The sequence below is a fragment of the Ranitomeya imitator genome, chromosome 1 (genome assembly GCF_032444005.1).
Source record: "Ranitomeya imitator isolate aRanImi1 chromosome 1, aRanImi1.pri, whole genome shotgun sequence".
Taxonomy (NCBI): Eukaryota; Metazoa; Chordata; class Amphibia; order Anura; family Dendrobatidae; genus Ranitomeya; species Ranitomeya imitator.
In genome coordinates, this window is record NC_091282.1 from 996,290,213 (window position 1) to 996,305,303 (window position 15,091).

General features: G+C 44.8%; 1 protein-coding gene across 4 annotated transcripts in view; it reads right to left on the reverse strand.

Moving 5' to 3' along the window:
- Positions 1–15,091, reverse strand: part of SCLT1 (sodium channel and clathrin linker 1) — a 272,388-nt gene that overhangs the window by 198,238 nt on the left and 59,059 nt on the right. For all 4 annotated transcript variants that reach the window (XM_069743945.1, XM_069743944.1, XM_069743943.1 and 1 more), the window contains one exon: positions 7,503–7,570. In XM_069743945.1, the coding sequence (XP_069600046.1) occupies positions 7,503–7,570 (68 nt within the window). The remainder of the gene's footprint in view (positions 1–7,502; positions 7,571–15,091) is intronic.

The following is a 15,091-nucleotide window of genomic DNA, read 5'->3' on the forward strand; positions in this document are numbered from 1 at the left end:
CCTCACAGGGAATGCCACATAATTTTGATCTGGCCAACACTTAATCCATAGAGCCCTATGGGCCACATTAGACAGGGCTGAAGATCTGGCTGCTAATTTCACCGAATCCGCTGAAGCGTCTGAAAGAAAGGCTGCTGCTTCTTGAATTATAGGAAGGGAAGCCAAGATCTCATTTCTAGGAACTCTGTTCTTAATTTGATCTTCTAGGCGGTCAAGCCACACCATTGGCGACCGTGCTGTACAAGTAGCCGCAATCGCTGGTCTCAGAGATCCCGCCGCTGTACCAAGTACCCTTAAGAAAAACGTCAGCTTTTCTGTCTAACGGGTCTTCTAGATTGCCTAGATCCTCAAATGGTAGCGAGGACTTTTTACACGCTTTGGCTACTGCCGCGTCGAGCTTCAGGGCTTTATCCCATGAGGATGATGCTTCTTCCTCGAACGGATACCTCCTATTAAACGCTGGTGGGAGTGATCCTTTCCTCTCAGGTTTCTTCCACTCTCTCTCTCTTGTAATCAAAGCGTTTATTTTATTACTCACTGGAAAAGACCTGCGGGTTTACTGTATTATTTACTGCTTTACCAGCCGATTGACCCCATCTAGTGGTAAGCAGGAGTGACCTGACTCAGCGTCCATAGATGAAGAAGACAAGTCTGATTTAAAATCCGCCATTGGGGACATAGGTTTTTCCCCTTTTTATGGGATTTAATAGAACCCCTGATTTCTTGTCTAACCATATCTCTTAAGGTAAAAGTAAGGTCAGGGGCCTCTTCCCCTATTAAGTGCTTTATGCAAGGCCTGCACAACTTCTCATAACTATCTGGTAATGGTTCCCCACACTCCTTGTGCTTGGCATTGGCGGAACATTTTCTCCCCTAATGAAGAGAGAGGGAATATAAAGAGGGGCAGAGGATCACTAAGTGAACATTCACGTAGATCACTAACCCAAAGTGCGTAGTTCATGGTACCGTAGACAGTGGGGGGTCCTTCTTGGCCGGTGATGTTTTACGGCCTGAGGACTTGCTTGACTTTTTGAACACTTTTGGCTCTACCAGCGTGACTACTGCCACTAGATCGCCGCTGGGAGATAGCATGGGTCTCTTCTATGGGCTGAGGCTGCTGCTGCTTTTCAAGCTGTTACTCCGGCGATTCCATTTGGAAAAAATGGGTCTGAGACAACCAGCAGCTGCCATAATCTTCCCTATATACGCCCCCAACGGTACCACCCCCGGATGGGGGTCAGCAGGATCTCCAAGTGACCTGCCCGGTACGATCGTGTGGATTGGCCTCACCTTCCCGAGGCCGCGCCCCTGGCCAACAACAGGGTCCCCCCAGGCTCCGTCGCACCTGCTACTCCGTCGGACAAGAGGGATACACCTCCACCCGGCGCGGCTCTACCGCGTATGCCCGGCCGCATCGCCATACTGCACCCCTGGCCGCGTCATCAGGATGTGTCGCTGGTCTCGCCAGGGAACGCCCCTTCCGGTCGCGACCGCGGCGTTTCTAAAGACACCCGGACATGCCGGCCGCCGCTCGGACCGAGGCGCTAACCTCCGCAGGACGCAACCAGACCTGGAAAAGACCCGCCAGACACGGCCCCAGGAGAAGGTACCACATACTTACCCGGCACCTGCGGCGAAGGGTCACTAGGAAGCAAGCCGTACTGAAGGCTGCTTCCCTCTGCTGACACCTGACACAAGGCAGTCCCCCTGCTGTGTGGTGCATCCTGCGCCCTGGACAGTCCGAGGTAGGGGCCCTCCCGCTACCTGTGTCGGACCACCAGGGCTGGGTAGTCTTCTTTTCTTCAACCTTTCTTGACAATGTCTGTCTGAAGAAGTTCACCTGTCAGGGACAGGAAACCAACTGATGAGGGAGAGAGGTGCCGCCCTTTTTATGTCTGTAGGTTTCCTGTCCCTGAAGGGCGGATCCCCTCTCTCGTGGTGCTGTCATGGCGACTGAATAAATCCCTATTTCTCCTACGCCTCATTGGGGGACACAGACTGTGGTAGGTCCCAAAGCAGTCCCTGGGTGGGGACAACATCAGATCAGGCCCTGTGTAACCGCTACTTACAAGTGCGACACCGCGGCCTGCAGAGTCCGCCTGTCCAGACTCACATCTGAGGGAGGCTGGGAATTATAGTGCTTCAAGAATGCATGCAGACTGGATGACCTCGCAAGCTTGCAGGCGTGCTGTGCCGAAGCCTGGTGCCTAGAATCCAAGAAACCTCGATAGACAGGGAGATAGATGTCAGCCTAACACGGAAGGACTCCTGGATGGTGAAACAAATCCACCAAGCTAACATGGCCGATGAAACGGCTAAACCCTTCCTGTAACCATCAGGAAGCAGTCCTCTTACAGTGAGGTAGCACAAATAAAGTGTCCAACCTTCGGAAGGACGCCGTCCTCGAGACGTACCTACTCAGAGCACTCACCACGTTCAGAATATGGGGAACCCATTCCATTATGTGGACTGGTGCGGAAAGAGATGAGGGAAGAACTATGCCTTCATAACTGTGGGAATACAATACCACTTTGGTAACAAGGGACGGGGATGGCCTGTGGACAACCTTGCCTTGATGGTAATAAGGGAAAAAGGTCTGAAAGAACAGAGCGGCTAGCTCCGAAGACTCATAAGGATGAGGAGATCACAGAGAAAAAAGGGGCGATCTTCCCTGATAGTAAAGTCTGTCTGGATCAAAAGGAGTCTACTGTAAGACTCCCGGGATCATTAAGGTCCCAAAGATCTAAAGGTATGCAATAGGGAAGAACTACATGTGAAAAGTCCCTTTAGGAAGTCCATATTTGCAGTTTTGTTGCAATAAGACGGAAAAATACTAGTTCCGCAAATGAGAAAAAACCTAACATGGTCAGTGCGGATCTCCCAGGATAACTGGGGCCCTTCCTGCTTCAGAAAAGATCTCGGAAGTAGTTGAAGAGGAGTGAAGGAAACTGGTACCATGGAAGGACCAGAGCATGCACTGCGATGGCTTTTGGCTCTCGAGGCCGAACTATGAACTAGAGTACATTGGCGTTCAACCTGGACGCCATCTGACCTACATCTGGAGTGCTCCAGAGAAGACAGATCTGATGGAAGACTTCCGGGTGAAGCTCCCACTCACATGAGGTGGGACCCTGACGGTGTCCGCCGCCAGAATTCTACTCCTGAGATGTGTAGTGCCGAGATCACCAAATGATAGATCGTGGCCCAACAGAGAATGTGAGGTACCTCGGCCATGACGACTGACCGTGGGTACCTGCTAGATGATTGACGTATGGGACAGAAATGGGATTGTCCCATTGAAAACGGATGGGGTGACCCGCCAGAAGGCAGTGGACCTGCCGTAGAACTAGCCGTACCGTTCGGATCCCCACAACAATGATCAGGAGAAGAGGACTGGCATCGGTAGTCACTAAGTAGAATTTCTAAACATTTGATATGTTTTAAAGAACTGAAAATGCTCATTTGTGGAATTTTCAGCATTAGGAGGTCACATTCACTGAACAAAAAAGCTATTTAACTCCAAAACTTCCTAACAGGCCAAGTTACATGTTAACATAGGACCCCTTCTTTGATATCACCTTCACAATTCTTGCATTCTTGAGTTTTTGGAGAGTTTCTGCTTGTACGTCTTTGCATGGAGTCAGAATAGCTTCCCAGAGCTGCTGTTTTGATGTGAACTGCCTCCCACCCTCATAGATCTTGTGCTGGATGATACTCAAGGGTTGAGGTCAGGGGAAGATGGTGGCCACACCATGAGTTTATCTCCTTTTATTACCATAGCAGCCAATGACTCAGAGGTATTATTTGCAGCATGAGAAGGGGCATTGTCATGCATGAAGATGATTTTGCTCCTGAAGGCACGTTTCTGCTTTTAGACCATGGAAGAAAGTTGTCAGTCAGAAACGCCATTTACTTTACAGAGGTCATTTTCACATCTTCAGGAACCTTAAAGGGCCCCACCAGCTGTTTCCCCATGATTTCAGCCCAAAACATGATTTCTCCACCTCCTTGCTGATGTCGCAGCCTTGTTGCGACATGGTGGCCATCCACCAACCATCCACTACTCCATCCATCTGGACCATCCAGGGTTGCTCGACACTCATCAGTAAACAAGACTGTTTGAAAATTAGTCTTCATGTATGTCTGGGCCCACTGCAACCGTTTCTGCTTGTGAACACTGTTTAGGGGTGGCCGAATAGTAGGTTATGCACCACAGCAAGCCTTTGAAGGATCATACACCTTGAGGTTTGAGGGACTCCAGAGGCACCATCAGCTTCAAATAACTGTTTGCTGCTTTGTAATGGTATTTTGGCAGCTGCTCTCTTAATCCAATGAATTTGTCTTGCAGGAACCTTCCTCATTATGCCTTTATCTGCATGAACTCTGTCTGTGCTCTGTTTCAGTCACAAATCTCTTCACAGTATGATGATCACAAAGTTTTTGTGAAGTATCTAATTTTTTCATACCTTGTCCAAGGCATTGCACTCTTTGACGCTTTTCAGCAGCAGAGAGATCCTTTTTATTTCTCATATTGCTTGAAACCTTTGGCCTGCTTAATAATGTGGAACATCATTTTTAAATAGTTTTCCTTTAATTAGAATCACCTGGAAAACTAATTATCACATGTGTTTAAGATTGATTTCAGTTATCTATTGAGCCATGAGACACAATACCATCCACAAGTTTATTTGAAAAACAAAACAATTAAATCTTTATGACACTTTGCATAATAATTTGGAACACAGTGTAGATGTGTTGTGAGAACTTTGAACCCCCAAGTGTTTCACTACAGTTTATAACGCAGAGCCGTGAAAATAAAAAAAAAAATTTTAGCCCCCGGTTTTGTATTTTCCCAAGGGTAACAGGAGAAATTGGACACCAAAAGTTGTTGTCCAATTTGTCCCGAGTACGCTGATACGCCATATGTTGGGTAAACCCCTGTTTGGGCGCACGGGAAAGCTCGGAAGGGAAGGAGTACTGTTTTACTTTTTCAACGCAGAATTGGCTGGAATTGAGATCGGACGCCATGTCGCGTTTGGAGAGCCCCTGATGGGCTTAAACAGTGAAAACCACCGAAATGTAACTGGAACCCTAACCCAAACACACCCCTAACCCCAAGTATAACCCTAACCACACCCCTAACCCGAACATGCCCCTAGCTCTAATCCCAACCACACCCCTTACCCCAACACACCCCTAACCCTAATCCCAACCATACCCCTAACCCTAATCCAAACCATAACCCTAACCACACCCCTAACCCTAAATGTAATCCAAACCCTAACTTTAGCCCCAACCCTAACTTTAGCCCCAACCCTAACTTTAGCCCCAACCCTAACTTTAGCCCCAACCCTAACTTTAGCCCCAACCCTATCCCTAACCAGACAATGGAAATAAATGCATTTTTAAAATTGTATTATTTTTCCCTAACTAAGGGGGTGATGAAGGGGGGTTTGATTTACTTTTATAGCGGGTTTTTTTAGCGGATTTTTATGATTGACAGCTGTCACACACTAAAAGATGCTTTCTATTGCAAAAAATAGTTTTTGTGTCTCCACATTTTGAGAGCTTTAATTTTTCCATACTTTGGTCCACAGAGTCATATGAGGTCTTGTTTTTTGGGGGACGAGTTGTTGTTTTTATTGGTACCATTTTCGGGCACGTGACATTTTTTATCACTTTTTATTCTGATTTTTGTGAGGCAGAATGACCAAAAACCAGCTATTCATGAATTTATTTGGAGGGGGCGTTTATACCGTTCCACGCTTGGTAAAATTGATAAAGTAGTTTTATTTTTCGGGTCCTTACGATTACAGCGATACCTCATATATATAATTTTTTTATGTTTTGGCGCTTTTATATGATAAAAACTATTTTATATAAAATATAATTATTTTTGCATCACTTTATTCTGAGGATTATAACTTTTTTATTTTTTCGCTGATGATGCTGTATGGCGGCTCATTTTCAGGGGTACCATGGTTATTTATATCCGTCTTTTTAAACGCGTGTTATTCCACATTTTGTTCGGCGGTATGATAATAAAGCATTGTTTTTGCCTGGTTTTTTTTTCCCTATGGTGTTCACTGAAGGGGTTAACTAGTGGGACAGTTTTATAGGTCGGGTCGTTACGGACGTGGCGATACTAAATATGTGTACTTTTATTGTTGTTTTTTTTACTTAGATAAAGAATTGTATTTATTGGAACAATATATTTTTTTTTTTTTATTTAACTTTTTTTTTACATTGCCCCTGTGCACTGTGTCAGATCAGCGATCTGACAGGCACTGTAGGGAGGCTACCCAGCGCCTGCTCTGAGCAGGCGCTTGAAAGCCACCTCCCTGCAGGACCCGGAAGGCCCCACGCGGCCACTTAGGATCCAGGCCTGCAGGGAGGAGGAGGTAGGAGACCCTTGGAGCAACGCAATCACATCGTGTTGCTCCGAGGGTCTCAGGGAAGCACGCAGGGAGCCCCCTCCCTGCGCGCTGCTTCCCTATGCCGCCGGAACGCTGCGATCATCTTTGATCGCAGTGTGCCGGGGGTTAATGTGCTGGGAGCTGACACCCAGCGGCGATCGGCCGCGCTCCCCCCGTGAGCGCAGCCGATCGACTGACGTATTATCCCATCACTGGGAATTAAGTCCCAGGTCACCTCGACGGGATAGTAAGTCATATGGGCTTAAGGGGTTAAACCCCTGCAAGTGCTTCACAGAATTGTATAACGTTAAGCCTTGAAAAATAAAAAAAGTCACATTTTCCCCCCAAAAATGTTGCTTTAGCCCTAAATTTAGCATTATCAAAAGAGTAACAGGAGAAAATGGACCAAACAATTTGTTGTGCAGTTTCTCCTGAGTACACAGACATTCCATTTGTGGTGGAAAACTGTCTGAGCAGACGGCCGGGCTCGGAAGGGAAAGAGCACAATTATATCTGGAATAGACTGCGGATGCCATGTCACATCTGAAGAGCCCCTGACATGCCAAATCAGCAGAACTCCCAAAATTGACCACATTTTGGAAACTATTCTTCTGGAGGAATTCATCTAGGGGTGTAGCGAGAATTTTTTAACCCTGTGAGATTCACAGAATTGTGTAACATTGGGTTGAGTCATTGGAAAATGACTTGATTTTTTCCCCTAAAATGTTCTTTTGGCCCCAAGTGCTCAATGTTCAGAAAGGTATAATAGGAGGAAATGGACCATATGATTTAAGCACTTTCTCCTGGCTCCCGATTTTAAACCTTTTCGGCGTAATGTGTTACCAATAGTTTTCTTGGTGACTGTGGTCCCAGCTGCCTTGAGATCTTAAGAAGTCCACCCCCCCACCCCCCGTGTAGTTTTAGGCTGATCTGTCATCTTCCTCATGATCAAGGATATCCCCACAAGGTGAGATTTTGCATGGTGCCCCAGATCAACGTCAATTGACAGTCACTTTGTATTTCTTCCATTTTCTTACTATTGCCCAACAGCCAACGGGTCATTTTTGATATTCTTGTAAGACATACCTGTAGAAACTCGTGTTCAGATGAGTCCTTTTCTTCATAATGCCTTAATTTCTCTCTCAATTTTTGAACTACAAAATAACAAAAAATGTGTGAAAAATGAAAGAATAATGTAAGCACAGAGGTTAATATTGTAGGTTTATTCATTAGTAACTGTACATTTAAACCTCTTTACATAATAAAACATTTTTTACAAAGGTGTCCTGAATACAAAGTGTGAAGTACTTAACATTTAAAGGGTTATTTTGATCATCTTAAATAGGTCAATTGCAATTTGACCTCTTTTTAATTTTCTTTTTAAGTGACCAAATCACTGGAGTGCATTATAGGCTGATCCAACCAGCTTCAGTGCCACTGCGCTCCTCCGCTCTGGTGGTCCCCCAGGGGTTTCCTTATTTTCCTACAGCAGTGGTCATACATTGGAAATTTCTGCAGACGTTTCTCTGAATATTTTAGTTGAGAAATCGTCAGTTTCCGGGGTGATTGTCATCCATATTGCCATCCACGGTTCATCAATGAGTCTGTTATTAGGCCCATGAGGCATTCAGTTTTATATACCAACACTTTAACATGTACATGATGAAATAGTTTGTATCCGTTGCAATTGAATGCTACACAGATAATCCGCATAGGATCAGATTTTCTTTTAATTTGCACTGCTATACGTTAGGAAGTGATTCTCATCCGATACCACGGGGAGAGTAGCAATATTATCATCGCTATAGTGAATTTTGTTTCCCCACACGATGAATTACATTGGACAGTGTCTGGGTAAAAAATCAGACAGTACACGTCACTATAATACGCTTGTCTGAACGAGCTCTTAAAGAGTACCTTACACTATATTATTCATGTTGACATGGATGATCGATGTAACAATGGCAGCAGAGCGTTTTTTGGAAAACTGTGCACACACAACCTAAGGCCGGGATCACACATGCGAGAAACACGTCCGTGTCTCGCATGTGAAATCCAAGCTCTGGCATCGGCACTTGGGAGCGGAGCGTGCGGCTCCATGTGTTGCTATGCGGCCGCACGCTCCACTCTGGAGTGCCGGCGCCAGAGCTTGGATTTCACATGCGAGACACGGACGTGTTTCTCGCATGTGTGATCCCGGCCTAATACTGTCCCTCCCTATAAAATAATCACTGCTTTTTTTTATTTTTTAATAGAACTGACTTAAAACAACCTATAATTAACAAAACTAATACTAGCAATCTAGAATCAGGAGGCCTACATTAACATGTAAAAGTCTAGGCACCTTTGGACAAAATTAATGTTCGGGTATGTGCGCTTGTTGAGTATTTGCTTGCAGAAATTTCTGCAAGGTTTCTGCATCTCTTGGCAGCAAAAATGCTGCGGTAAAAAAGCATGATTTTTGCCTGCTTTATTTTGTACAGCAATAATTTCATAGTTCAACACCTTTTTCATTCTGATGAAGTGGCATCAGGGTAATGGGATTATGGGTTGGTGTCAGCAGCTGTCACTGACACCAAGCCTAGGTTTAGGAATGAAGAGGTGAAAACCAGACACCTTCACTTACTAAGCCGGTAAGTAGAGAGTTAAATATACATATACAGACACATTGTTACCAGCCTATGTAGGAGCATTAACGAAATGAACATACATTGGTTACAGCCTATCAGCAACTGTTAACTTAAAAAAAAAATTCTGTGGCCTCCAGCGTAATTTTTATAACCAGCAGAGGGAAAGCCAATGGCTGATGTTAATATTCTGGGAAGGAGCCAATAGCCATAAAGGTTACCAAGCTATTAATATCAGCTCACAGCTGTTTCCTTAGCCTCTTTACTGGCTAGTTTACATGAGGACCCCTGAAAAAAAAAATGACGTTAAGGTCCCCCTATAAAAATCTAACTAGCAAAAGCTGCGGGCTGATATTAATAGCATAGGAAGGGGCCATGGATATTGGCCCCCTTCCAAACTAAAAACATCAGCTCTCAGCCGCCCCAGAAATGGACAAGATGCACCAATTCTGGCACTTAGCCTTGCTCTTCCCACTTGCCCTGGTGCAGTGGCAAGTGGCGTGATAGTTGGTGGGCTTGATGTCACCTTTGTATTGTTAGTAATGAAGAGGCGTCTGTAAGATACCCCCATTAATAAATATATAAAGCTTCTGCACTGCAGATCAACAACGCGATCTCATCGCATTGTGCTGATGGACACACAGAGGGATCATCGGCATCACAGGGGTTAAACGTCCACGATCAGTGCTAGAAGACACAGTTCCCGTAAAAAAAAAATAAAAATAAAAATAAATATATATATATATATATATATATATATATATACACACACACACACACACACACAGCACATGCCCCTATATACCATATGAGCCCCATATAGCTTCCTGTATACAGCATCAGCCCCACATAGCCCCCTATATACCGTATGAGCCCCATATAGCCTCCTGCATACAGCATCAGCCCCACATAGCATCCTATATACACAGCATCAGCCCCACATAGCCCTCTATACACAGCATCAGCCCCACATAGCCTCCAATATACAGCATCAGCCCCATATAGCATCCTATATACACACAGCATCAGCCCCACATAGCCTCCTATATACAGCTTCAGCCCCACATAGCATCCTATATACAGCATCAGCCCCATATAGCCTCCTATATACAGCATCAGCCCCACATAGCCTCCTATATACAGCATCAGCCCCACATAGCCTCCTATATACACAGCATCAGCCCCACATAGCCTCCAATATACAGCATCAGCCCCACATAGCCTCCTATATACAGCATCAGCCCCACATAGCCTCCTATATACACATCATCAGCCCCACATAGCCTCCAATATACAGCATCAGCCCCACATACCCTCCTATATACAGCATCAACCCCACATAGCCTCCTATATACAGCATCAGCCCCATATAGCCTCCTATATACAGCATCAGCCCCTGATAGCATCCTATATACAGCATCATCCCCATATAGCCTCCTATATACCGCATCAGCCCCATATAGCCTCCTATATACAGCATCAGCCCCACATAGCATCCTATATACTGCATCAGCCCCACATAGCCTCCTATATACAGCATCAGCCCCATATAGCCTCCTATATACAGCATCAGCCCCTGATAGCATCCTATATACAGCATCAGCCCTGTTATGACCTGGTGGTTAGGACAATAATGGACCTGGTGGTTAAGAGCACACGGAAAGACCTGATAGTTATTAATAATACAGGACAAGCTCTGGGACGTGGGAACTCTGCTGACCGCAATCCCTAATCCTATCACACACACTAGAAATAGCCGTGGATTGCTCCTAACGCTCCCTATGCAACTTGTCACAGCCTAAGGAACTAGCTAGCCCTAAAGATAGAAAAATAAGCCTACCTTGCCTCAGAGAAATTCCCCAAAGGAAAAGGCAGCCCCCCACATATAATGACTGTGAGTTAAGATGAAAATCACAAACACAGAGATGAAATAGATTTTAGCAAAGAGAGGCCCGACTTACTGAACAGACAGAGGATAGGAAAGGTAACTTTGCGGTCAGCACAAAAACTACAAAAAACCACGCAGAGGGCGCAAAAAGACCCTCCGCACCGACTCACGGTGCGGAGGCGCCCCTCTGCATCCCAGAGCTTCCAGCAAGCAAGACAAAAATCAAAATAGCAAACAAGAGAAAAACAAGCAGGAACTTAGCTTCTGCAGGAGAAGACAGGTCACCAGAACGATCCAGGAGCGAACTAGACCAATACTGGAACATTGACAGGTGGCATGGAGCAATGATCTAAGTGGAGTTAAATAGAGCAGCCAGCTAACGAATTAACCTCGTCACCTGTGGAAGGAAACTCAGAAGCCAAGCCCCACTCACAACCACCAGAGGAAGCCCATGGACAGAACCAGCCGAAGTACCATTCATGACCACAGGAGGGAGCTTGACAACAGAATTCACAACACAGCCCCACATAGCCTCCTATATACAGCATCAGCCCCACATAGCCTCCTATATACAGCATCAGCCCCTGATAGCATCCTATATACAGCATCATCTCCATATAGCCTCCTATATACAGCATCAGCCCCTGATAGCATCCTATATACAGCATCACCCCCATATAGCCTCCTATATACAGCATCAGCCCCATATAGACTGCTACAGTCATGGCCAAAAATATTGACACCCCTGAAATCCTGTCAGATAATACTCATTTTCTTCCTGAAAATGATTGCAAACACAAATGATTTGGTATTATTATCTTCATTTAATTTGTCTTAAATGAAAAAACACAAAAAGAATTGTCCTAAAGCCAAATTGGACATAATTCCACAGCAAACATAAAAAAGGGGGTGGACAAAAGTATTGGCACGGTTCGAAAAATCATGTGATGCTTCTCTAATTTGTGTAATTAACAGCACCTGTAACTTGGCAATAACTAAATCACACTTGCAGCCAGTTTACATGGATTCAAGTTGACTCAACCTCTGTCCTGTGTCCTTGTGTGTATCACATTGAGCATGGAGAAAAGAAAGAAGACCAAAGAACTGTCTGAGGACTTGAGAAACCAAATTGTGAGGAAGCATGAGCAATCTCAAGGCTACAAGTCCATCTCCAAAGACCTGAATGTTCCAGTGTCTACCGTGCGCAGTGTCATCAAGAAGTTTAAAGCCCATGGCACTGTGGCTAACCTCCCTAGATGTGGACAGAAAAGAAAAATTGACAAGAGATTTCAACGCAAGATTATGCCAATGTTGGATAAAAAACCTTTACTAACATCCAAACAAGTTCAAGCTGCCCTGCAGTCCAAGGGTACAACAGTGTCAACCCGTACTATCTGTCGGCGTCTGAATGAAAAGGGACTGTACAGTCATGGCCAAAAGTTTTGAGAATGAGACAAATATTAATTTTTCCAAAGTCTACTGCTTCATTTTTTCTAATGGCAATTTGCATATACTCCTGAATGTCAGAGTGATCAGCTTAACAGCAATTACTGTACTTGCAAAGTCAATATTTGCCCAGAAAATGAACTTTAACCCCCAAAACACATTTCAACATAATTGCAGTCCTGCCTTAAAAGGAGCAGCTAACATCGTTTTAGTGATTGATCCATTAACACAGGTGTGGGTGTTGATGAGGACAGGGCTGGCGATCAATCAGTCATGATTAAGTAAGAATTACATCACTGGACATTTTAAAAGGAGGCTGGTGCTTGGTATCCTTGTTTCTCTTCAGTTAACCATGGTTATCTCTAAAGAAACACGTGCAGCCATCATTGCACTGCACAAAAATGGCCTAACAGGGAAGAGTATCACAGCTACAAAGATTGCACCTCAGTCAACAATCTATCGCATCATCAAGAACTTCAAGGAGAGAGCTTCCATTGTTGTCAAAAAGGCTCCAGGGCGCCAAAGAAAGACCAGCAAGCGCCAGGACCGTATCTTAAAGCGGTTTCAGCTGCGGGATCGGACTACCGGCAGTGCCGAGCTTGCTCAGGAATGGCAGCAGGCTGGTGTGAGTGCTTCTGCACGCACTGTGAGACGGAGACTCTTTGAGCAAGGCCTGGTTTCAAGGAGGGCAGAAAAGAAGCCACTTCTCTCCAGAAAAAACATCAGGGACCGACTGATATTCTGCAAAAGGTACAGGGAGTGGACTGCTGAGGACTGGGGCAAAGTCATTTTCTCTGATGAATCCCCTTTTCGATTGTTTGGGACATCTGGAAAACAGCTTATTCGGAGAAGAAGAGGTGAGCGCTACCACCAGTCTTGTCTCATGCCAACTGTAAAGCATCCTGAAACCATTCCTGTGTGGGGTTGCTTCTCAGCCAAGGGAATCGGCTCACTCACAGTCTTGCCTAAAAACACAGCCATGAATAAAGAATGGTACCAGAATGTCCTCCAAGGGCAACTTCTCCCAACCGTCCAAGAGCAGTTTGGCGCCCAACAATGCCTTTTCCAGCATGATGGAGCACCTTGCCATAAAGCAAAGGTGATAACTAAATGGCTCATGGAACAAAACATAGAGATTTTGGGTCCATGGCCTGGAAACTCCCCAGATCTTAATCCCATTGAGAACTTGTGGTCAATCATCAAGAGACGGGTGGACAAACAAAAACCAACAAATTCTGGCAAAATGCAGGCATTGATTATGCAAGAATGGACTGCTATCAGTCAGGATTTGGTCCAGAAGTTGATTGAGAGCATGCCAGGGAGAATTGCAGAGGTCTTAAAGAAGAAGGGTCAACACTGCAAATATTGACTTGCTGCATTAACTCATTCTAACTGTCAATATAACCTATTGGTACTCATAATATGATTGAAATTATATTTCTGTATGTGATATAAACATCAGACAAACACTAATAAAAACCAGAGGGCAGCAGATCATGTGAAAAATATAATTTTGGTGTCATTCTCAAAACTTCTGGCCATGACTGTATGGTAGGAGACCCAGGAAGACCCCACTTCTTACCCCGAGACATAAAAAAGCCAGGCTGGAGTTTGCCAAAACTTACCTAAAAAAGCCTAAAACGTTTTGGAAGAATGTTCTCTGGTCAGATGAGACAAAAGTAGAGCTTTTTGGGCAAAGGCATCAACATAGAGTTTACAGGAGAAAAAAAAAAGAGGCATTCAAAGAAAACAACACGGTCCCTACAGTCAAACATGGCGGAGGTTCCCTGATGTTTTGGGGTTGCTTTGCGGCCTCTGGCACTGAACTGCTTGACCGTGAGCATGGCATTATGAAGTCTGAACACTACCAACAAATTTTGCAGCATAATGTAGGGCCCAGTGTGAGAAAGCTGTGTCTCCCTCAAAGGCCATGGGTCTTCCAGCAGGACAATGACCCAAAACACACTTCAAAAAGCACTAGGAAATGGTTTGAGAGAAAGCACTGGAGATTTCTAAGGTGGCCAGTAATGAGTCCAGACCTGAATCCCATAGAACACCTGTGGAGAGATCTAAAAATGGCAGTTTGGAGAAGGCACCCTTCAGATATCAGGGACCTGGAGCAGTTTGCCAATGAAGAATGGTCTAAAATTCCAGCAGAGCATTGTAAGAAACTCATTGATGGTTACTGGAAGCGGTTGGTCGCAGTTATTTTGGCTAAAGGTTGTGCAACCAAGCATTAGGCTGAGGGTGCCAATACTTTTGTCTGGCCCATTTTTGGAATTTTGTGTGAAATGATCAATGTTTTACTTTTTCCTTCATTCTCTTTTGTGTTTTTTCATTTAAGACAAATTAAATGAAGATAATAATACCAAAGAATTTGTGTTTGCAATCATTTTCAGGAAGAAACTGAGTATTATCTGACAGAATTGCAGGGGTGTCAATACTTTTGACCATGACTGTATGTACATACAACTATCCCATACACATGATGAAAAAAAAACAAAAACACACAAAGTCCCCTCGCTCCAGTTTCCCCGCTGCTTTGCTCCAGTCTCCGTTGCACTGACAGGGGGCCGGATATAGCCCGTGGAGCTGCACTTTGCCCAGGTTTGACGCTCATGTTCATATTGGAATTAACATGCCAATAACAAAAGTAATTGATAAAAACTTCAGTCCCTAAATCCTGATGTCTAAGGCCCTGTTCACATGCGGAG